This window comes from Natrix helvetica (assembly GCF_964273705.1).
Source record: "Natrix helvetica genome assembly, chromosome: 2".
Taxonomy (NCBI): Eukaryota; Metazoa; Chordata; class Lepidosauria; order Squamata; family Natricidae; genus Natrix; species Natrix helvetica.
The window spans coordinates 7,971,143-7,994,530 of NC_138552.1; the positions used below are offsets into that span (position 1 = coordinate 7,971,143).

At 45.6% G+C, this 23,388-nt stretch overlaps 1 protein-coding gene across 1 annotated transcript in view; it reads left to right on the forward strand.

The window, feature by feature from the left end:
• The window catches only part of SETBP1 (SET binding protein 1), a gene marked incomplete at its 3' end in the record, with an annotated part of 24,008 nt that extends 3,148 nt beyond the window's left edge, over window positions 1-20,860 (forward strand). Inside the window, 3 exon segments of the mRNA XM_081940417.1 lie at window positions 20,001-20,663; window positions 20,666-20,668; window positions 20,751-20,860. Of these exon segments, the coding sequence (XP_081796543.1) occupies window positions 20,171-20,663; window positions 20,666-20,668; window positions 20,751-20,860 (606 nt within the window). The 5' untranslated portion in view covers window positions 20,001-20,170.
• Window positions 20,861-23,388: the final 2,528 nt, after the last annotated feature.

Genomic DNA, 23,388 nt, shown 5'->3' on the forward strand with positions numbered 1-23,388 from the left:
GATGTTTTGATGGAAAAGACTGCACAATTTTCATGGGGGGGGGATAACGGGTTCGATTGAAATGCAAATCTCGCACTTGGGTTTGGGGGGGCTTGCTCTTTTTTTTTTGACTCGAGCCAGAGATATTCGGGATGGGAGGGGGGTTCAAATATGTAGCTGGAAGGAAGGATGTGTTGTGTTGTGTTGAAGGACAAGAAAGATTCCTTTAAAGGTTGGCGCATGTGTGATTTTGTTTTATTTTATTTTCCTGCCCCTGGCTGTACGAACGATTTTTGTTGTGGCCATGCTGCTTCTTGTACACAGTGCAGGCTTGTTGTCTTGACGTGCTTCTGGTGGTAACTCTTCCTGTTTTAGGGACTCAGGCAAAATACACCCACCCACACAAATGGCCGGGAAATTTACCCCATCAACCCCAAAACCATGCGGGTTTATTTTTTTTTAAAAAAAAATTATTATTTTGGGAGAGTTGCGAAAAGTAACATCTTCTGGAAACGTGTCCCTCCTGCCTCCGCCCCTGTGCAGAAATTAACACCATCTCACCCACAACACCACAAGAGCAAAGAGAAACTCTACGTAGAGCAGCTGGGAAATCCTGTTGTGTCATGTTACTACCGTGTGGTCTAATGCGTAGGGGATTTCTCTGGGGCTGTACGTCGAGGGGCAGAGTTGAGCGGTGTGAAGAGTTTGAGGAAGGGCTGGTGGGAATCAGAAAGGTGGGGTGAGTAAGAGGGTAGAGATCTGGGTTGACCAGGTCACATCCTCTGTTGGAAGTTCTCCCACATCGGGGCAAGGTTCATCCTTGGTGTGTCTCTTTCTCCTTCCAAGAGAAACCGCACAGAGGTTGTGTGTGTGTGTAGGGATGTGTTTATGGTGTCTTCAAACCAGCTAGACTCCATCCTTCAAGAGAAGGGAGGGAGCCAGGCTTGTCTTCCAGAATAACTTTGTCCCTTCCATCTTTTAGCTTTTGTATTTTTGCAGTAACAGAATAACAGAGTTGGAAGGGAATCTGGAGGTCTTCTAGTCCACCCCAACCCCCTACTCAAGCAGGAGACCCTATGCCATTTCAGACAAAATGGTTGTCTAATCTCTTCTTAAAAACCTCCAGTAATGGAGCACCCACAACTTCTGGAGGCAAGTTGTTCCACAGGTTAATTATGCTTGCTGTTAGGAAGTTTCTCCTTAATTCCAGGCTGCTTCTCACCTTGATTGATTTCCATCCATTGCTTCTTGTTCTGCCTTCAGTGTTTTATTTATATAGCTTTATCTTTTTCACATTGTAAGCAGCGCACAGCAGATACAGTATCACATGTGCTAAGATGGGCAGCCAATAAATTTAATAAACAAAACAATAAAAATAAACAAACAGGTAACGGAGAACTTGTCAGCAGAAAACACACAAGGATGGAGGCAGATGTTCTCTCTCCATTCCTAACAGTTTGAGGTTTGTTCAAAATAGAGTTGGAAGGGACCGTGGAGGTCTTCTAGTCCAACCCCCTGCTCAAGCAGGAGGCCCTATCCCATTCCAGACAAATGGTTCTCCAGCCTCTTTTTAAAAGCTTCCAGTGTTGGAGCACCCACAACTTCTGGAGGCAAGCTGTTCCACAGGTTAATTGTCCTCAGTGTTAGGAAGTTTCTCCTCAGTTCCAGGTTGCTTCTCTCCTTGATTAGTTTCCATCTGTTGTTTCTCGTCCTGCGTTCTGGTGCTTTGGAGAATAGGTTGACTTCCTCTTCTTTGTGGCAACCCCTCGAATACTGGAATGCTGCTATCATGTCATCCCTAGTCCTTCTTTTCTCTAGACCCGTAAAGGTGAACAGGTGGCATCCGGAGCCCACTCTGCGGGCACACGAGCCGTTGCACAGTTCAGCTCCACCACGCATATGTGCGCACCTCCCACCAGCCACCTGATTTTTGGGTCTCTGCTGTGCATTTGGGAGATGTACACACAAGTAGGGGGAGCACGGGAGGGGGAAGCCCCACCACCACTTCAGGGAGGGCCTCCGGATTCTGGGGGAGGCCGTTATCGCCCTCCTGGAGGCTCAAGGAAAGCAAGGAGGGTGAAAAAAAGGCCTACTGGAAGTACTTTTGCAACCGTCTGCCAGTTTCACCCTCCCAGTGGCTTGAGGAAAGCCTCCGGAGGAGAGTGAAAATGCCCCGCCCCGCCATGGTGCAGGAGACCGAGAAGGGGTGTATGTGTCACCCATGCATGTGCGGGGGAGCGGGTGCATTGCATTGTGAATGTGGGCATGCAAATGCACACGATAGCGGGCGCACCCAAGGTTATCCATCACTGCTCTAGACCCGTGATGGCGAACCTATGGCTCCAGTGCCACCGGTGGCACGCATTGCCCTCTCTGCGGGCACGCCAGCCGTCACTCCAGCCCAGCTCCACCGCAGAAGCACACGAGCCTCCCGTCGGCCAGCTGGTCTTCGGAGCTCTGCCCCGCATATGTGGGAGCATGTGAGTGATGCAAGAGTGCATGCGCAGTGGGCAGAGCACATGTTCAGGGGTGCTTGCAGTGCATTTGGGTGGGTTCTGCGCATGCATTTGCGCCCACACGCCCTGATTTGGGCCTGGAAAGCCTCCTGCACCAACCTGGTAGTCAAATATGGGCGAGGGGGGCGCGCATGCATGCATGCATGGGGGGCACTCGCATTGCATTTTGCAGTTATGAGTACGCACTTTGGGCACTCAGCACCAAAAGGTTAGCCATCAATGTTCTAGACCAGGGGTGTCCAAACTTGGGAACTTTAAGACTTGTGGACTTCAACTCCCAGAATTCCCCAGCCAGCATGGCTGGCTGGGGAATTCTGGGAGTTGAAGTCCACAAGTCTTAAAGTTCCCAAGTTTGGACACCCCTGGTCTAGACTATTCATATCCAAATCCTGCAACTCTTCTTCCTAAGTTTTTGTTTCCTGGTGTTCCATCCTCCTAGTTGCATCCTTCTCTGCTCTTCTTCCAAAGTCTCAACATCTCTTTTTGCAATGTGTTGTCCAAAATTGGATGCCGTATTCCAGGTGTGGATCTTGGGTAGACTCACAACATGCTAGAGATGGAGGCAGCCATAGAGGAGATCATGTGGTCCACCCCCCTTCAGGAACTCCTGGATTTTTGCAGCCACATGTAGGAACTTTCCCTGTGGGTCCCATCGCACATGGAGAATGCAGCAGAATGAGCCCCTCCACATTGCTGGGAAAAAAAACTCCCTGTTTTTCCTGAACACGAGCTTGAGAATTTGGACTGGGCGGAATGGATCTTAGCTCTGTTTTACCCATTTCGTGTCTTTGAGAGCGGTGAGCTGAGTATTGCTCAAAATAAAACACGGGTTACGCAAAGCTTGTGCACCAGAGACAAGTTTCCTTGTGTGTCCAGTCACACTTGGCCAACGAAGAATCCTATTCCATTCTCAACATTGATATTGTCTACGTTGACGGCAGCAAAATTATTTCATGCACAAAAGTGAAAGGACACTTCCATTCCCATCATGGATGAATAATGGCTGCAGAATCTGATGGAGTTGTATTCGGGTCTTTTCCCGTGTAGGATTGAGATTGTCTTGGCAACGTTTCGGCAAGATCTCACTTGCTATCTTCAGGCTTGGGCTTAAAATGGGAACGGAGCTGCCGTCTTTCTGTATATCTTGGTGGGAGGGGATGGGGTGCTGGCTTTGTTTCAGTAAGTGGAATGATTGGTTGTGTGGTTGTATCATGATTGGTAGATCGGTGCTGATTGGTGCATTGTGGTTTTGTATTGTAACGGCCTGGGTGGTGTTCGTTTGTTGGCTAGAGCTGGTTTCCAGATGTTTGGTAGGCGTACGTACGTACGTACGTACGTACGTATCTATATAGTTTTGTTTCTTTCTACTTGGAAACCATTTCTGGACTTTGTGCTCGAGGTGGGGGGTGGAAATGAAACTTTGATTTTGGCTTGTTGATATAGAAATGGCTAGTCTATACGACTATGTATAAGTAAAAAGTTGAGGTTTGATGTTACTATCTTATTTTACTGCGCCAAAGAGAGTCGTAAGTCAACACATTTTCTGTTCTTTTTCCATTCTTTTCTGCACTTTTCCCTTCCCCTTCCCCTTTCCTGTTTTTCCTTCTATTTGTTTTTGTACTTCTGTATTTGATACTATAAACCCGTGATAGCAAACCTATGGCATGTGGGCCCAAGTGGCATGCGAAGCCATGTTGCTCGGCATGCGGGGCCATGCCTGTTTGTCTTCTAGATTTCTTGCGTGCATTAGCACACGCAACGATAAGCTGTCCTTCACATGTGCGGCAGTGCCAAAACCGGCCTGCGCATGCGTTCTGGCCAGCTGATCGTTGGGTGCGTATGTGCACTAGAACTGGAAGTTCAGCTTTTCTGGAGTGCAGCCTTGACAAGTGTGTGGGCCAGTGGTGGATTCTTACCAGTTTGGACTGGTCCGGCTGAACCGGTAATGGTTTGGTGGCTTGGGTTGTTGGAACCGGCAGTGATCCAGGCCTGACAGACTCCCGAACCAGTCCCCCCTGGTGGCGCCATCAGCACCGCCATCTTGTTTTTCGGTTTCTGCAGATACGCAGAACAATTTTAGTTGCCCTGTGCATGCGTGCATCAAGCGTGCATGCACAAAGTGCCCACACAAGCAAACCTGCAGTAGTGCCTGCTGGAACCCACCATTCCTGGTGTGTGCGCGCATGTGTGACATTTCCACAAGACCTTTGTGGCACTCGGTGCGGAAAAGGTTCCCCATCATTGCTACAAACGAATTAAAAAAAAGAATATGGGAAACAATAATTCTATTCAATTCTCTGCTATTCAGTATCTGTCCCCATTTTTTTTTTTTAATGTCGAACAGGGAAGGTGTTTTCATTTAACTGCAAGACGTGAAGCAGGAATGGACGAGTGTTGCAAGGAGTGGAGACAACAGGCGAAGGGGCATTGTGTGTTTGTGTGTGTGGTGGTGGTGGTGAAACCCTCCAGGCCTTGCCTTATATGTACATCTGTGGAGTTTGAAAAGACTTTCCTAGGCAGTGAAATGATGAGGCTTCTTAGCCGTCTTCCTGGGGTGGGGGGGTGGGGGGGGAGAGGGAAAGTAACTTGATGCTTTCCATGTTGACCCGCGGATATTCCAAGGGTGTGTATGTGGTCAAGAACAACCTCAGAGCTAGCCACCTTTAGGGGCATCTTCATTATAAGGAACCTAGTAGAGATGACCTTATGGACATCTCTGGCTTGGTATTTGTTTATTTTATTCTATTTCTGTAAGCCACCTTTTGTGTGTTGGGAGCCAAAGCGTTTGTGGAAGAGGGTTTCGGAGTAGTGAAAAGCTGGTTTGAGAATTGCAGATGTAATTGAAACATCTGGAAGGTTTTGTAGCCCGGGAGGATGGAGTTGGAAGAGGACCTGTGTCTGTGTGTGCTTACTTTCTCGGCTTTCCTTCGATGATCAGAATGGATAGCAAGTCTTCCGCTAAGGAGGTAATATCTATTTGGATGCACCCTAAAATTGTTTTGTCCTCTTGTTCACCGTTTCGGTACAGGCAATCCTCGCCTTACAGCCAGCCTTGAGCTCAACATTTCCATTGCTATGCGAGACATTGGTTAAGTGAGCTTTGCCTGATTTTACAACCTTCCTTGCCCCGGTTGTTAAGTTGTTTCCCTGCAGCGGTTAAGTTAGTTACGGTGTAGTGACGTGAACCCAGTTTCCCAGGTTACTTTGCTTGTCAGAAGGTCGCCAAAGGTGATCAAGTGACCCCTGGACTTTGCAATCATCGTAATACGAGTTGGTGGTCTGAATTTTGTGACCATGGGAATGCTACAACAATTGCAAGTGTGAAAAACATTCATACATCATTGCTGTTGTAACCTCAGATGGGCACTAAAGGAACTGTTGTAAGTCGAGGACTACCTGTACATGCACACACAGAGAGCTACCTTGTATTGTGCATGCTTTCCTAAGCTGTTATACGAATGAAAGCAAATAAATATCTCCCAGGATAATATTGCAAAATCAAATCTGGGTCGGTCACTTGGACCAGAGATTCAGTCTTCCAAGCTTTCAGAAGCTGAGGATGGGCTCCAGCACGAGTCCGAAAACATGGGAGACTAAACCTCTGGTCCCAATGACTCATCCAGATTGGACGCTAAATGGTTATAATTTGGGAAAGGAGGGTTACTGATTTATTTCAGTGAGAAATAGGCACCGTCTTCAGTTGAAGGGCACATGGGAATCACCCCAGTTGCTGTGGGGCTCGATCACCGGAGGTTTTTAAGAAGAGGTTGGATAGCCAATTGTCTAGAATGATAGAATGTTGGACTAGAAGACCTCCCAAGGTTCCTTCTAACTCTCTTACTCTGTATTCTGAATTTAGTGGCGTTTAGTAGATGGGACATGGTCTAGTAAAAGGGATGCGGGGGCTCAGTGGCTAAGACGCTGAGATTGTCGATCGGAAAGGTCAGCAGTTTGGCAGTTCGCCGCGTAATGGAGTGAGCTCCCGCTACTTGCGGGATCGTATCCTGCCCCATACATCCCTGCGACCAATTCGCTCGCACAGAGAGGGACTCCTCCAGGTGCCGTCCACCAGACAATGTCGGGGGGCGGCGTCTAGGAGTAGAGCCTTCTCTGTTGCGGGCCCAGCCCTGTGGAATGACCTTCCCCCGGATATTAGGACTACCTCTGACCTCCGCGCCTTCCGGATAAAGCTCAAGACGCACCTATTTCAAGTAGCTGGCCTGGCTCAACCATAGTTCGTTCACACTGCTCCTGACGGGTTTTTAAATTTTTGTGACTTTTAGACTTTTATTAGGGGATTTTAAACTATGTTTTAACTGTCTTTTCTTATCTTCATACCTCCTCCATGTACGCGTGTTCGTTTATTCTGTGTGTGTATTGTCCATATTGTTTTTTATGTGTTTTATTGTACGCCGCCCCGAGTCCTTCGGGAGAGGATGCGGCTAAGAAATAATTTTTATTATTATTATTATTATTATTATCATTATCATTATTATTATTATTATTATTATTATTATTATTATTATTATTATTATTATTATTATTATTATTATTATTACTTGTCCCAGCTTCTGCCAACCTAGCAGTTTGAAAGCATGTAAAAATGCAAGTAGAAAAATAGGAACCACCTTTGGTGGGAAGGTAAAAGCATTCTGTGCGCCTTCGGCATCTAGTCAGGCCGGCCACATGACCATGGAGATGTCTTTGGACAGCGCTGGCTCTTGGGTTTTGAAACGGAGATGAGGACTGCCCCCTAGAGTCAGGAGCGACTAGCACGCATGTGCGAGGGGAACCTTTACCTTTCCTTTAGTAGATGGTTAGAGCATAACTCCAGCCAATAACAAGCATCTGATTTAGGAGACTCTGGCTTCTGAATGTGAAAAACCCTCCAATGTCCTGGAAAAATCCAATTTTAGAGTTTCCGTGGAGAAACTTTGAAGAGCGTGATAGATAAAGTTAACTAGGAGTGGGATAATTTGTGGTTCAGCCTGGCTTTTGGAAGCAACTGTTGACTGTAAGAAACTCTTGTTCATCGTATCAACAATATTTCTTTGGCCATCATCTGTTTCGTAAACAAAGCAGTTATGGTTTGTTCATCCAGGTTTGAAGGTTGCAATGTCCTCTGGGCCCTTCCTATTTTAACTGATGGATTAAATAAAGCACTCAAATTTCCATTGCAAACCAGAACAGTTGTTAAGTGGTTTTTTTTTTTTGCCACATTTTGCAACCTTCCTTGCCACCATTGTTGAGTGTATCACTGCAGTTGCTAAGTGAGTTAACACAGTTGTGAAATGAATGGACTTTGCTTGTTTTTCCCCTCGAAAATGTTTTGCTTCTCATCTAAGAAACTTCTTCTGTTCTGATTTCTTCAACTTCTTGAACGAGAAGTGAAACATTTTCAAGGAAAAAAAAACTCAAGGAAGTCCAGCTGCCTTTTGAAAAAAGCTTTGAAAATGCACATTTGGGTTTTCTTCTACGAGCTAAACTAACTAGGACTTTTCCCAGTTCCTCCTAGGAGTTGGTTTCCAGTCCTTTCTCCGGTTTTGCTGCAGTTGATCAACGTCCTGTTAAAAACACACGCGTTCAATTCTTGGAATTTCTAATAAGGGTCTTTCTGATGAATGGATTCCGTTCATGAATTCAGAATATTGCAATTTAATATTCTGAATGACTAGATCCAGCCTTGGGTGCTCATTTATTATTGGACTTCAACTCTTCAAATTCCCAGACTGTGGGTATCCTCTCCTGGGTTGGGGAAGACTGACCTTATTATTTTTAATCCTTAATATTAAATAGTAATGTTCATAATTTATGGGTGACACTTGGAGCTCACGTTTCACTAACGTGGTGGCTTCGCAGTGTGTTAGATTTCAACTGTCATTGTTCTGAACTAGGCTTCCCCAAAAAGCACGAAGCAGATTCCTGGTCCCGATAAAACCCCTTTTATTAAACGAACGTGAATTCCTCTCATTCACATTCAGCAAAGGCCTGGCAAACAGTCTTTCAAAGGTGAATTTATGACCACAGACCTTATCTAGATTGGAAAGTGGCCATGTACATTTTTTCTAAAGGAGGTGCTGTGCAAGGAAAGACTTTGCACAAAGTCTCTGAGATTCACAGACAGATCTTCACACTCCTGAAACGAATCTAACGACCGAACGAACGAATTGTTTCCTGCAAAAGCCCACTCCCTTTTGCTCCTCTTTTATTTCCTATGGGAGGGGCCTTCACCTTCCACCTGTGGCTTTACTCCCAAGTCGACCCTGATTTCTGAGCTGTTCTTTTCTTCTGGCAGCTCTGCGCATGCGCACACTGGGAACAGGTTCGAGCTATTCCTCTGCCTCACTGCTATCTAGCTCCGAAGGCAGCTGATCACTGGCATATGGCTCTGGCCCCATCTCTGCCTCCGATGCAGAGTCCTCGTCTGAGCCTTCCCCAGCCTCCAGGACTCGCCCATGTTCCTCCCCAACCTCCTCACTGTCCAACTCTGCTACCAGCTTTGCTGGCTGGCCACAGCAGTCATGTTCCTCAGCCACTGAAGCCATTGCTAAAGTCCATTTCTGGGTTGAAGAAAGCTGCCATAGGATAATAACCATAGTCTTAGATGAAGAATATCAAAGAAGAGGACATAGATGGATATTTCCTTAAGTTATCCTGTTTGGATCTAATTGAATCAATAATGATGTTGCACCAAGTAGGGAGGACTAATGGACGGAGATAAGTCAACATTAGAACCAAAGTTACATGGCATTGAGAGATACAACCAAGATTTTGCAGCCGTTAAGGAAAGATATTGAGATGGTGAAATAAATAAGGGGTTAGGATGCCGAATATATTGTCTCTTGTTTTTTAGATATCATCTCAAGTAAATCCCATTTTATGACCTAGTTCAGCGGTCAACTACTGGTGGTCTGTGGACCACTGGGGGTCCGAGAGAAAATTTTGGTGGTCCGCAGAAAAAAATATTTGCAGTTTTTATATTGCAGTAAATCAGGGGTCCGCAAACGATGGACCCTGGGATGGGTTAGGTCATTAGGCAGATCATATTAGTGGTCTGTGGAATTTAAAATTATGAATTTTGTGGTCCCTGAGGTCCGAAAGGTTGGTGACCCCTGATCTAGTTTGTAAGTGAGTAGTCCTGCTTTCCTCTTGATCTGGTAGAGAAATTTCCTAAATCGAGAGTGTCAAAAGTCGTGTCCTCACGGTGTCATCCCATGATATATTGGGACTTCCTCCCCTTCGCTAAACCGGGTGTGGGTGTGGCCAGGATGTGACGCATCTGGCCCGCGGGCCGGGAGTTTGACAGCCGTGTCCTAAATCCTCCCTGAATGCATCTTATTCGACTTCACATCCCACCCTCTTGTCTTCACAACCTCCTATGTTCTTTGATGCTCCTCACATTGGCTTATTAAAAATCACACTTGCTGTCAACTTGTCAACGATCCCATGGCTGCAAAAACCCACAACCATGGAGACCTCATGGAGAAGCGAGAGCACCTACATCCTGGCTTCTCTAGTTGTGTTTGGTAGATTGGTTCCTTCAAGGAAGAAGTCGGTTGAGGAGATGGTCTACTTTGCTTAAGGTTGAGAGGCCATAGAGTTTTCTTAATGCGGAAGCCAGTGCCCATAACGTTGGCTTCTCTAGCAAATGATGTCTGTGGTCAATGGAGGCTCCTACAGGTCTTTCCAAAATGGTTGAGAAGTTGAGGAGATAGTTTGAAGGTGGCAATTAGGGTCAGAGTGCTTAAGTTCTCTATGTTACCGCATTATGGTAGGTTGAGGTTGATGGGAAAAGATGTATGATGATGATGATGATACATCCATTCAATTGTGTCCAGCTCTTGGAGGTTGTTTAGGACAGGTCTCTCTCCACATCTTCCAATCTTGCACTGTTTCTTTGAGTTGTGCTATGATCTGGCTGGTGTCAGCTTTGATGGTGTCCACCCATCATGTTCTTTGGTGGCCTGGTTTCTTTTTGCCACTAACTCTTCCAAGAATAGTTGCTTTCTCCAGTCAATCCTCCTGCATCATCGTCATTTAACGACCCCATAATCCCTTGCGGAGTGGAGTGGCAATTGAATGGAGCTAGCAGAGTGTTTTCATGGCCAGATGCCCTTCATGTCGCCGATGCAGAGTTTTGTTCGGCAGTTATATTCTCAGTGAGCCCAGAAAGAGAAATATATGCCTCTGCCTAGCATCGAACTCCTAGCCTCCTGATTGGGAGGCGAGAGCTCCACCTCTAGGCCATCACTCCAGTCAATCCTCCTGCATGACATGGGCCAAAATAAGTAAGATGCAGTTTTGTGGCTTTTGCCTTCCAGTGATATGTCTGATGTCATGTGCTGCAGCACTTGATTGTTAGTCAACTTTGCTGTCCAAGAATGTGTGTGCACGCAGGCATATATTTGAATATGAGCATTCGTGTATTAATGTGTATGTGCATACTTAGGCAACACACACCCAAAAGGTTGCTATGGTATAAAAGTGTGAAAGCGGAATGACTTCGCTCTGGGAGTTGGAATCCAAGTACCGTTGGTGATTTGAAGATCTGTGGTTGCCTTGCTTAACGTTTCTTACATTCGTTGGAAAGAAAGGTAATGTTTGTGCCCCGAATAATTTGCTGGAAAAAGGGAGGGGGGACCCTTTTAGGATTGTCGAGGACATGATAATAGAAATACAGGTAGTCCTCGATTTAACAACCACAATTGAGCTCAAAGTTTATGCTGCTAAGGGAAACGTTTGTTAAGTGAGCTTTGTCCATTTGACGACTTTTCTTGCCTGTGTTGTTAAGGGAATCGTTGCAGTTGTTCAACTGATAACAATTGTTAAGTGAATCTGGCTTTCCCCGTTGACTTTGCTTGCCAGAAGGTTGCAAAACAGGATCCTGTGACTCCGAGAGATACTCCAACTATGATAAATATGAGTCAGTTGCCAAGGGTCCGAAGTTTGATCATGTGACCATGGGAATGCTGCAGCGGTCCTATGTGTGAAAAACCATCCATAGGTCACTTTTTCACTGTTGTTATAACTTTGAACGGTCACTAAATGAACTGTTGTAAGTCGAGGACTATTTGTAGATCACGTTTTCCCCTTTCTTTATATCCATATATTTTATTTTAGGAATTCCTCTCTTTGGGTATCTATGTTTCATCCTATGACTGACTATCACTAAGTGTTGAATATTATGATTTACGATGAATGTATTTTACGATGATTAGGATCATGATTTGTTGCTTGAACGTACACTGAGAGCTTATGCACCGGAGACAAGTTCCTTTATTGTCCAATCAAACTTGGCCAATAAAGAATTTTATTGACTTCTACTATTACATTTGCCCCATTATTTGTGAGAAACTCAACTGGTGTTGCAAAGTGATGGGTAAAATTGTTCTGAATTGCCCAGAGATATTGAGAGTCAGCCGCCGTACAACTTTAATAAATTAGTGTGGGTCACACAGCCAGATGGTTAGGTAGGATTGGGCATTTTTGTCCACCTGTCAAGTCCTTCCTAAGGACCTGAAGTAGGCAGGTGTGATGATGTTAAAGGTGTAGTCACAGGATGTACAGGTTGTTCATAATAACAGAGTTGGAAGGGACCTTGGAGGTCTCCTAGTCCAGGGGTCAGCAAACTGCAGCTCTGGAGCCACTTGTGGCTCTTTCCTCCCTCTGCTGTGGCTCCCTGTTGCCATTTGGCACCACAGTTTTGAGAGAACCTTCCGGTTTGCGGGAGGGGGAAGTAGGGTGCGTCAAAAGGAGACTCTATGGCAAGGGGCGGGTTTTCTGGTCAGCTCCACAATTGACAGGGCTTTCGGTTAGGACAGGTAGAGGAAAAAGGACGCCGCACTAGGAGGAGACAATATGGTGGGGAAACTAGACTTCTGGTCGGCTTCGGAATTGAACAGGGCTCTTCCGGTTAGGACCTTTGTGGCTCTTTGACTATTTAAGGTTGCTGACCCCTGTCCTAGTCCAAATCCTGGCTCACGTAGGAGACCCTATACCAGGGGTGTCCAAACTTGGGAACTTTAAGACTTGTGGACTTCAACTCCCAGAATTCCCCGACTGGGGAATTCTGGGAGTTGAAGTCCACAAGTCTTAAAGTTCCCAAGTTTGGACACCCCTGCCCTATACCTTTTCAGACAAATGGTTGTCGAGTCCTTTGTTAAAAGCCTCCAGTGTTAGAGCACCCCCAACTTCTGGAGGCAACTTGTTCCACTGCTTACTTCTCTCCATGTGGATGTGGTACCATTAAGGACTACCCGTTGAGTAGCTACAAATCCATCTGGTGATCATATCGTCTATTCCATATTTTTCTAGTTTACCAAGAAGTAGTTTACGGTCTACTTTGTCAAATGCCTTACTGAAATCTAAGTATGCTATGTCCACAGCATTTCGCTGGTCTAATTTAGTCACTTTATCAACGAATGAAATAAGATTGGTTTGGCACGCTCTGTTTTTAACAAACCTATGCTGGCTACTAGTTATAACTTTATTTTCTTCTAGTTGTTCGCAGATCTGTTTTTTTAATTATCTTTTACAGGATCTTCCCAGGTATTGAAGTTAGATTGATTGGTCTGTAGTTTCCTGTGTCTGTTGTTTTTTTTCTTCCCATTTTTGAAGATGGGAATCACATCAGCCCTTTTCCAATCCTCAGCTACTTCCCTGGTGCTCCAGGATTTTTGAAAACTATGGTTACAGTAGTTCTGAAATAAAAACTGCCAGCTCCTTCAGAACTCTGGGATGTAGTCTGTCATATCCTGGTGATTTATATTTGCCAAAGTGAAAACAATGAAACTAATTAATCAGTGGAACGACTTGCCTTCAGAAGTTGTAGGTGCTCCATTTACTGGAGTCTCCTTTTTTGAGCAGGGGGTTGGATTAGAAGACCTCCAATGTCCCCTTCCAACTCCGCTAGTATTATATTGTATTGTATTTACTGGAGATTTTTAAGGAGAGATTGGAGAACCCTTTGTCTAGAACGGCATAGAGTCTCCTTTTTTGAGCAGGGGGTTGGATTAGAAGACCTCCAATGTCCCCTTCCAACTCCGCTAACTTGTTATTCTGTTCAAATCAAACAAACCATATTATGGCTTAGCATTATATGTGAACACAATTTTGTTCAGTTTTGTTATGTCCAGGAAGGAAGGAGGGGGAGGGAGGAGCAGGAGGAAGAAAAAAGGTTTACTTTAAATGGATTCCACCCCCACCCCCAGGCTCCATTTTTGCTGGCAGATGGATGCAGGAGGCCTTCGCAGCAGAAGACGGAGACCATGTGGGGCCTTGTGGGGCCTCCATGAGCTCCGTTTTCTCTGGCAGAAGCACTGCGGGCTGCTCCTTCACTGTTTCCAGGGTGGCACCACGGGCCAGGTCTAAGCACCTAGCGGGCTGGATCTGGCCCCCAGGCCTTGAATTTGACACCCTTGACTTACCGTATTTTTTGGAGTATGAGATGCACCCTTTTCCCTCAAAAAGAGGCTGAAAATCTGGGTGCGTCTTATACACTGAATACAGCATTTTTGGCCTCCCAAAACCCCGCCGCCTTTGCAAAAATGGCCGTGCATTGCCTTTAGGAGGCTTCCAGAGTGCTCCTGGGGGCTGGGGAGGGCAGAATTGAGTGAAAATGGGTCATTTTTGCTCATTCCTGCTTCCCCCCAGCCCCCAGGAGCACTCTACAAGCCTCTTACAGGCTATGTATGTCCTTTTTTTTTTTTTTTGCAAAAAAGGGCCCGTTTTCACAAAAAATGTGTTGTTTTTGGGGCTGCAGAGTGCCAAAACTTTTTTTTTAATTTGCCTCTTCAAAATTTTGCTGCGTCTTATACTCCGGTGCGTCTTATACTCTGAAAAATATGGTAGATCCAGGGTGGATAAAAAATCAATGATCTATCAGATTTTTAAAATTTAAGTCAGATTTTTTTTTATTTAAATCATTTTTTTAATTAAAATGCGTTTGGAGTAAAAATCTTATCTAAAGATAGTTTTCTGTTTAAGATACATTAATAATTTAGTTTATTCAGCACGAAATAGAGCTTACTTATGTAGCATGAGGCTGCAACATTGGGACTATCGGTGAGTCAACAGAGGGTCAGAGGAGGAGCCGCTGCGGGACAGAGAAGACAGTTGCTCTTTAAAAATTTGGATTTAAATCGAGTTGATTTAAATCAAGCCTTTTTACTAGCGATGTAAATCAACTTGATTTAAATCAAATCCACCCTACTTAGATCTACCCTACATTGACCACAGAATCTGATTTCTACCTCGATGTGCCTTTCATCCATTTCTAGAGTACTTACCCTGAAGTTTCCCCCTAGCTTTTCCGATCTTTTCTTCGTAACCAAAGGCTGAAGAAAAGTTGGCATTTGACCTGCGTCAAATCCAGGAAGCTATCTGGTGGCACCTTAGAGATGAGTAGATTTGTTTCCCACAGTACACTAATTAGCCTTGGAGGTGCCACCCGTTTTCTGCTGTTTGGCTGGCAGCACATGAAAGCTGCTACCTCCCTGGAAATGGCTTCCACGAAGCGGCCTCTCAGGGCTCTTCACTACTCCTGGGTGAGTCACGCTAATTGGCCCAGAAGGACGTTTGTACAGTAAGAGAATGATGCTGATAAGGCTGTTCACGCAATCGAAGGGATGAGCGTCTGAGGAGGCCCTCTCGCAGAGGCTCATAATCTAACGGGGGGAAAAGAGCTAAATGAAGACATCTGAGAAGGTTGTAGGAGTTACGGCAGGGGTGGTATTCACTCACTTTCCTTACCGGTTCGCAAATGGGAGTGTACGTGTGTCAAGGTATGTGCACGTCTGTCCAGGCATGCTCTTTGCTCACGTGCATGGCTTGCACGCATGCGTGCAAACTTGATGCGTGCAAATATGGTACCTACCATATTTTTGGGATGATAAGATGCACCGGAATGTAAGATGCACCATGATTTTGAAGAGGTAAATTTTTAAAAAAAGTTTTTGCACTCTGTAGGTCTCCCAAACCCTCTGCACAACTCATTTTTTGGAAAAAAAAAAGGGGGGGGCATGCAGAGCTTTGGGAGGCTTGCAGTGTGCTCCTGGGGAGGGGGAACGAGCAAAAGTGGCCCATTTCTTCCTCATGTTTGCCCTCCGTAGCCCCCAGGAGCACTTTGCAAGCCTCCCAAACCCTCTGCATGTCCATTTTTGCAAAGGGAGCGGGGTTTTTCGGTAGGCCAAAAATGCTGTATTCAGTGTATAAGATGCACCCAGATTTTCTCCCTCTTTTTGGAGGGAAACAAGGTGCGTCTCATACTCTGAAAAATACGGTAAATAGGACGGCATAGAGCCGGAGTGGCCCACCCTGCAATTTCCACTACCGGTTCAGGCGAACCGATCTGAACCGGCTGAATGCCACCTTTGAATTACGGGCAGGATGCATATGGCTCCACTCAGGAGATCAACTCAGGAGATCAACTCAAGCAGCTTGCCCAAAGAAGCGGGGACTTTCTTCCAGGGGTGCTAGGAAGGGCAGGGCGTACCTGGATGTGGGGTGTCAAAATAAGTGCTTAAATCTGGCCTGCAGGCCGGCCTGGAAACCGCAAAGGACCTCCCTGCGGTGCTTCTACCAGAAAAAACGGAGCTTGTGGCACCACATTTCCCCCCCCCCCCTCTGCCCCGTGCCCCATTTTTGGCCGTGATGGCCGACTGCAAAGCCCTCTGCCAGAAAAAACAGAGCTCCGTTTTCATTGGCAGAGCAACCGAAACAAAGTGAAAGCAAAATTAAAGGATAAATGTTTCCCCTTTTGCATTTGAGCATGTAAGAAGGGACAGGAAAGGGAAAGAGGAAAGACAAAGAAGGGAAGATGGGAAGAGAGCAAGGAAGGAGAAATAAGGAAAGAGGGGAAGGAAGAAGAAAGGAGAATGAAGAGGGAAGGGAAAAGAAGAGAAGGAAGGAAGGAACTAAGTAAGTAGGTTGGTTATAAGGAGACTGAGGGGAGGGTCTGAGGGAAGTCGTGCCTTAGCAGTTGGCCACCACAGGTGCCCCCGACATGAGTGATGTTGAGCTGGCCACGCCCATCCCCGGCCCTCTGAGTTCGAACACAATCCTGATGTGGCCCTCGATGAAATCGCCTTTGACAATGGTATTCCCACGGGCAAATACAGATCGCCCTCAACTTAACCCCAATGGAGCCCCATAATTTCTGTTGCTTAGCTCAGCAAGGAAGTTGTTACATGCGGTATGCCCCATTGCCACCGTGGTTAAGTGAGTCACTGCAGTGGTTAAGCGAATTGCTAACAGTTGTTAAGCTGCGTTGGTGTGTGAGCGTGGGAGAAATTTGGGACTCGCCCTTTCATTTTGACAGTTTCGTTCGGCTTGCCCAAGAAGGAGCCATCTTCTTTACACTGCTGAGTAGAGTTGTTGAGCTTTTCTTGGTTGAAAAATAATACAGTTGGAAGAGTCCTTGGAGGTCTTCTAGTCCAACCCCTTGCCCAAGCAGAGGACCTTATACCGTTCTGGACAAATGGCTGTCCAATCTCTTCTTAAAAACCTCCAATAATGGAGCATTCACAAGTTCTGGAGGCAAGTTGTTCCACGGGTTAATTGTTCTGTCAGGAAATTTCTCGTTATTTCCAGGTTGTTTCTCTCCTTGATTAGTTTCTATCCATTGCTTTTTGTCCTGCCTTGTGGTTCTTTGGAAATAGCTTGACCCCCACTTCTTTGGAGCGGCCCCTCAAATACTGGATGACTGCTATCATGTCTCCCCTAGTCCTTCTTTTCATTAAACTAGACATACCCAGTTCCTGCAACCGTTCTTCATATGTTTTAGCCTCCAGTCCCCCAATCATCTTTGTTGCTCTTCTCTGCACTCTTTCTAAAGTCTCCACATCTTTTCTACATCGTGGCGACCAAAACTGGATGCCGTATTCCAAGTGTGGCCTTAACCAAGGGCATTTTGCTGGTCTATGACCGTCATAAAGATATATTCTTACCAAGGCATTATAAAGTGGTATACATCATGAGATCTTGATTCTATTTCTGTTAGGAAGGCTGTTTGAGTGTGCCCTCGTGATTTGCAGATTATGATGTACGACTTAAAAAAGCATTTGTAATTTTATCCGCTGTGTTTGGGATGTAACTCTAGTGCAGTGGTTGGCTGGGGAATTCCGGGAGTTGAAGTCTGTACAATCTTCAAGATAACAAGGTTGAGAAACAGTACTCTAATGAGTAGTTCCTATGTTGTAACTAAACTTGGATGGAATGGGCCAGGTTTGTGTAATGCAAGGGTCGGCAACCTTAAAACAAAGAGTCACTGTGATCCTAACCGGAGTCCGGTTTCCCCACTATAGAGTCTCCTCATAGTGTGGCATCCTTTTTTTCCTCTACCTGTTCTAACCGATTGTGGAGCTGACCGGAAAACCCGCCCCTTGCCATAGAGTCTCCTCCTGGCGTGCTCTGCTTTCCACCCACCCCAACCGAAAGCTCCTCTCAAAATTGTGGTGCTGATTGGCGACGGAGCCACAGAAGAGGGATAAAAGAGCCACATGTGGCTCCAAAGCCACAGGTTGCTGACCCCTGGTGTAATGAGATAAGTCATTGCTAGCCTCACTGGATGGCCCATGGGGTGTAAATCACCAGAAGCAGTGTAATTGGTTTTAAATTTCTTTTGGATGAAGTCCCTATGAGACCTTCTCCCAAACCTGTTTCCCATATGCAAGGGGAACGTACGGAAACCTAGAACAGCCCAACCACACAAAATAATTTCATATTTTTTCAAGCAGTCCCACCTTTGCCTTCTGTTAATTATTAATTTGAATTTAACTGTTTCGGCTATTTCAGGTAAAAGCTCTTGCGTGTCTGCAAACTCAGGTTACATCTGTGTCTTATCCAGCAATAGAAAAGGATCACTTTTTAAAGGTAGATGATGGTAGAAAACTTTTCCCAGTTATAGGTAGTTTTTAGTTAACAATTTATTTATTTATTTATTAAGTTAAAATAAATAAATAAATAAATATTTGAACTTATTAGTCGCCCCCTCTCCCCACAGGGACTCGGGGCGACGTACAAAAGCAACAATCAAAACAGTATCATATAGAGGAGGTAAAAATAAATAAATAAATTACAGTGCTTAGAAAAAGTTAAAACCCCAATAACATTAAAAATTTAAAAACTAAAATTAATAGTTAAAAAATGACCAAGGGGTGGAGAAGTTGTAGAGTTATGCCAGGCCGGCTAGTCGAAACAGGTAGGTCCCGCAGATGGAAATGGAAATTGGGTCCGTAATCTTCATTAAACAGTGTGGTTGTATGGTGTGATGTCACAGGACTAAATTATTTAGCTATGGCCATGTTGGAAATTCTTCTTGTTGTTGTTGTTGTTAAGTGAGGATCATGGATTGTTAAGTGTGGACCTCTCCATGACTTCCTGTTGACTTCCAATAAAGTCATTGGGGAAGCCAGCAGGAATTCAATGGGGAGTCATGGTTGCTCTGAAGCTGCCACACAGCACAAGCAAGGCTGGGCTTGGAGTGATTACTCTAGATGGCAAGAGAACATTCATTTATGGTATGCAGGTGGTTGCTGTGGCCACCAGGAGCTTGTATTTCATAGCCAGGCTCCTCAGGACAAAAAACCCACAGACAAACAGCAGGAGTGGGAGCAACTTCCTAGAGCAACTTGCAACCTTCCCTGCTGGCTTCCCCATTGACTGCTTTTGGGAAATGTGGGAAAGCACCAATGGCAATCAAATGTCCATGAATCTGATGATGACGGATGCTGAGACAGCCAGAACTTCGAGATTTGGTCATAGGTACCACTCATTCAAAACCGTCGTGACTTTGAACGATCATTGAACGAGTGGTTGTTCTCACTCTGAGATATCCATTGCTGTTCTATTTTCTTCTCAGACCTGGTGATTATCCATGACCTCAGTTGCAAAAGTGAGAGCCTCAATGGTTACTATGATGGGTTGATCTCCATAGTTGAGTAGTTGAGGAGCCGTGGTGGCGCAGTGGTTAGAATGGAGTATTGTAGGCTACTGACAGATGCCAGAAGTTTGGCAATTCGATTCTCCCCAGGCTCAAGGTTGACTCAGCCTTCCATCCTTCCGAGACGGATAAAATGAGGACCCAGATGGTTGGGGGCAATAGGCTGATTCTGTAAACCGTTTAGAGAAGACTGTAAAGCACTATGAAGCGGTATATAAGTGGCATATAAGTCTAAGTGCTATTACTATTAGCCCAAACTGAACAGGTAGAATGGAATAGAATGATCCAGTTAACAATCGCAGTGATTCGCTTAAAGCTGTGGCAAAAAAAAAAAAAAAATCCTTGTGAAATGTGCAAAACTCACTTAACAACTTCCTCCTTACCGCCTTACCTTTTGGGATCAGTTGTGATCATAAGGTGAGGACTTCCTGTAACTAAAATGTGTATCGACAGCAACATAATAATAATTCTTTATTGTCAGTGCACCACATATATGTACAATGACATTGGTTGAATCCACCCTGAAAATTATGAGTTTCTCATCTCCCTTTTTTTGTTCCCATCAGTTTCAGATCTGAGAGTTTTTGACTTCCTTCCTGTGGTCCCACCTTTCGACCTCTAAGAAAAGCCAAGTGGAATCTTGCCTTCTCTTCTTGGGGGGAAGGATCCCCTTGTCTTCAGCTCGGTCTCCTCTGCTCTCCCCCCCCATAAACTTTTCAGAGACTGGGGGATTGCTATGGAGCCCAGGGAAAATTTAGGCCCTTCCCGGCCGAGAGGAAGTGAGACGGACTTCTTGGCATCTACTATTCCTTCTGCCAAAGCTCCTTCTGCCCTTGCAGGATCTGGGGAGATCCTGCTCTCTACGTCCAGCTCTGCGAAAGGGATCTCGGGGAGCGGGGATCACCATCGTATGGAAATTGAGGAAGAGGATGAGTTGTGCTCCAGGAGGGATGTGGATTCGATTTCCAACGCCGACAGCGAAAAGTGGGTAGCTGGCGATGGTCTGGAGGAACAAGAATTCTCCATCAAGGAAGCCAACTTCACCGAGGGAAGCTTGAAGTTGAAAATCCAGACCACCAAGAGGGCCAAGAAGCCCCCCAAAAGCCTAGAGAACTATATCTGCCCTCCAGAGATCAAAATCACCATTAAGCAATCTGGGGAGCCCAAACTTTCAAGAGGTGGGAAAAACAGCAAAGCCTCCAGAGAAGAAGAGCACGCTCACTCCAAAAAGAAGGTAAGGGAGCATCTCTTCTTCTTCTTTTGCTTGGGATGGAGATGGGGAAGGATGGGTGTTCCTTCTGGACTTTTGTTTTTAGAGAGGGTGAAAGGGGGCATTGTCTTCAGGAGCTTCAATTTTTCCATGAGGGAAGTTCTCATGGACTTTGGTGAGAGATGGGACCTTTGGTTCAACGTGAACGAAATTTAGGTGTTCCGTCTTGACTTCTGTTTTCACAGAGGGTGTAAAAGGGCATTGTCTCCAGGAGCTCCAATTTTTCCATGAGAGAAGTTCTCCTGGGCTTTGGTGAGAGATGGGAACTTTGGTTCAGTGGGAATGAAATCTAGGTCTTCCTTCTTGACTTCTGTTTTCACAAAGGGTGAAAAAGGGCATTGTCACCAAGAGCTCAAGCAGCCTTTTTCCCCACGAGGGAAGTTCTTAAGGGCTTTGGAGAGAGACGGGGGAATCCCATGTTTGGTTCAGTGTGAACAAGATGAAATCTGTGTCCCTTCTGAACAGGGATCTTTGCAGTTCTCCTGTGTACTGCTTGGTGACTCCATGTATGGGTTATAACTTCTGCATATTAGCCCCGAGACTGAGTTTGAATTGTTTGGACACGTCTCCTTGGCTTGACTGGATCCAGTTCTTAACTCAGTCTAAGCCCAAAGAGACGTATCTCAACTCTTCTCCAGGTTAATAGACGTGAGTTGGAACAATTATCGGATGGAGTTTTCAACCAGACAACTAAAAAGTATTGGCAACTTCTAAATTTCTTTAAGCCTGCCAAAATTCCAACGGAGCTTCTGAACGGTCGCCAGATCACTGGAGGCCATTCCGTGGTAAGCCTAGTCTGGCGGCCTCTCTAACGTACGCCACCGGCTATCCAGACAACTAGTTACTCCCCGACCGCAGTAATAGCTTCCCGCGAACTTGGGAGTCCCTCTTATTGTTTGATTACTGGCCACACCGCTCACCTTCGGGCACAATTGTAGAGCCCGATCCGACTATTTCGTTGTCTTCTCGCCGCGCCTTTCTCATTCAAGCACGAATGGCGGTTTGAGAATTCTGGCCATAGCAAGAGGGAGCAGGGGCTGCTTAAGCGCTTTGGAGAGAGACGGGGAATCCTGTGTTTGGTGTGAACAAGATGAAATCTGTGTCCCTTCTGAACGGGGGTCTTTGCAAATCTAAACATGGGGCAACAGGTGGACCAGATAAACAGATGGAAGGAGGGGGGGGACGTCAAAAGACAAGGACCAGATGCTATTAGCATAAGACGCTCAGAGGTCTCCTGCAGACCAGATGCTTTGCCGATGGGGGCGGGGGGGGGCAGCTGAAGGCTGTTTCGAAGAGTTGTTTGCAGGACAATATAATGGCCCACTCACAACAAAGAGCAGGCCTTGAAACCGGAATACCTCGCAGAGTTTAAAAGCTACCCCCCCCCTAGTCCCCCCTCCCCCGTAACTTGCTTAATAGCCCACCTCTCCTTTTCTAATTTTACTTTTGTTTTTCATCAGAGCAAGTTCTAAGGGGATGCTTTGGGGACAGCTAGACAGCAGTTTTTCCACAGAAGCATCCCCCCTTTTGCAAAATTAGCACAGTTTTAGATTCGCGCGGGTGGGAAGGATTGGGGTGGGGGCGAAACCGAGGTTGGCGTCAAGACCGCTCTGATGTGTCCCTTTGGTCTTTCATGGATTTTGAATTTAGAGACAGGTGAAGGAAAACAAATTTAGTTTAGATTTGTTTCTCCGGGAGGCAAGAAACTCCTGAGAGAATGTTGTTCTGATTAGGCAGCCACTCAAGGGGAGGGTTGCAAGTCACTTTACAGGTTGTGCATTTTTGGGTGTCCCGTTTGTGTGTCCAGTGATTCAAATGGAAATTTGGAACATTCAAAAACGAATATATATATGTATGTATGTATATATGTATGTATGTATGTATGTATGTATGTATGTATGTATGTATGTATGTATGTTACGGTGAAAGACCGAAATCTGGTGAATGTCGACATTCACCGGTGAATGTCGACATTCACCAGATACGCTTGGTGAATGTCCGAAAATACCCTTATCCTCTCGACACCCTTACCCTAATCCCCTTACCCTAATACCTCGGCAGACATGCTTCCTTTTCGCGTCTTCTATTCGCGGAGTTTTTTTTTTATGTCGATCGCAGGATCGCAGGTTTTTTTAAAAAAACTCTGCGAACAGAAGACGCTTAAAAGGAAGCATATCTGCCGAGGTATTAGGGTAAGGGGATTAGGGTAAGGGTGTCGAGAGGATAAGGGTATTTTCGGACATACACCCTTACCCTAATCCCCTTACCCTAATACCTCGGCTCCTCGCTTCCTTTTAAGCGTCTTCTATTCGCGGAGTTTTTTTTTTTATGTCGATCGCAGGATCGCAGGTTTAAAAAAAAAACCTCCGCGAATAGAAGACGCTTAAAAGGAAGCATATCTGCCGAGGTATTAGGGTAAGGGGATTAGGGTAAGGGTGTCGAGAGGATAAGGGTATTTTCGGACATACACCCTTACCCTAATCCCCTTACCCTAATACCTCGGCTCCTCGCTTCCTTTTAAGCGTCTTCTATTCGCGGAGTTTTTTTTTTTATGTCGATCGCAGGATCGCAGGTTTAAAAAAAAAACCTCCGCGAATAGAAGACGCTTAAAAGGAAGCATATCTGCCGAGGTATTAGGGTAAGGGGATTAGGGTAAGGGTGTCGAGAGGATAAGGGTATTTTCG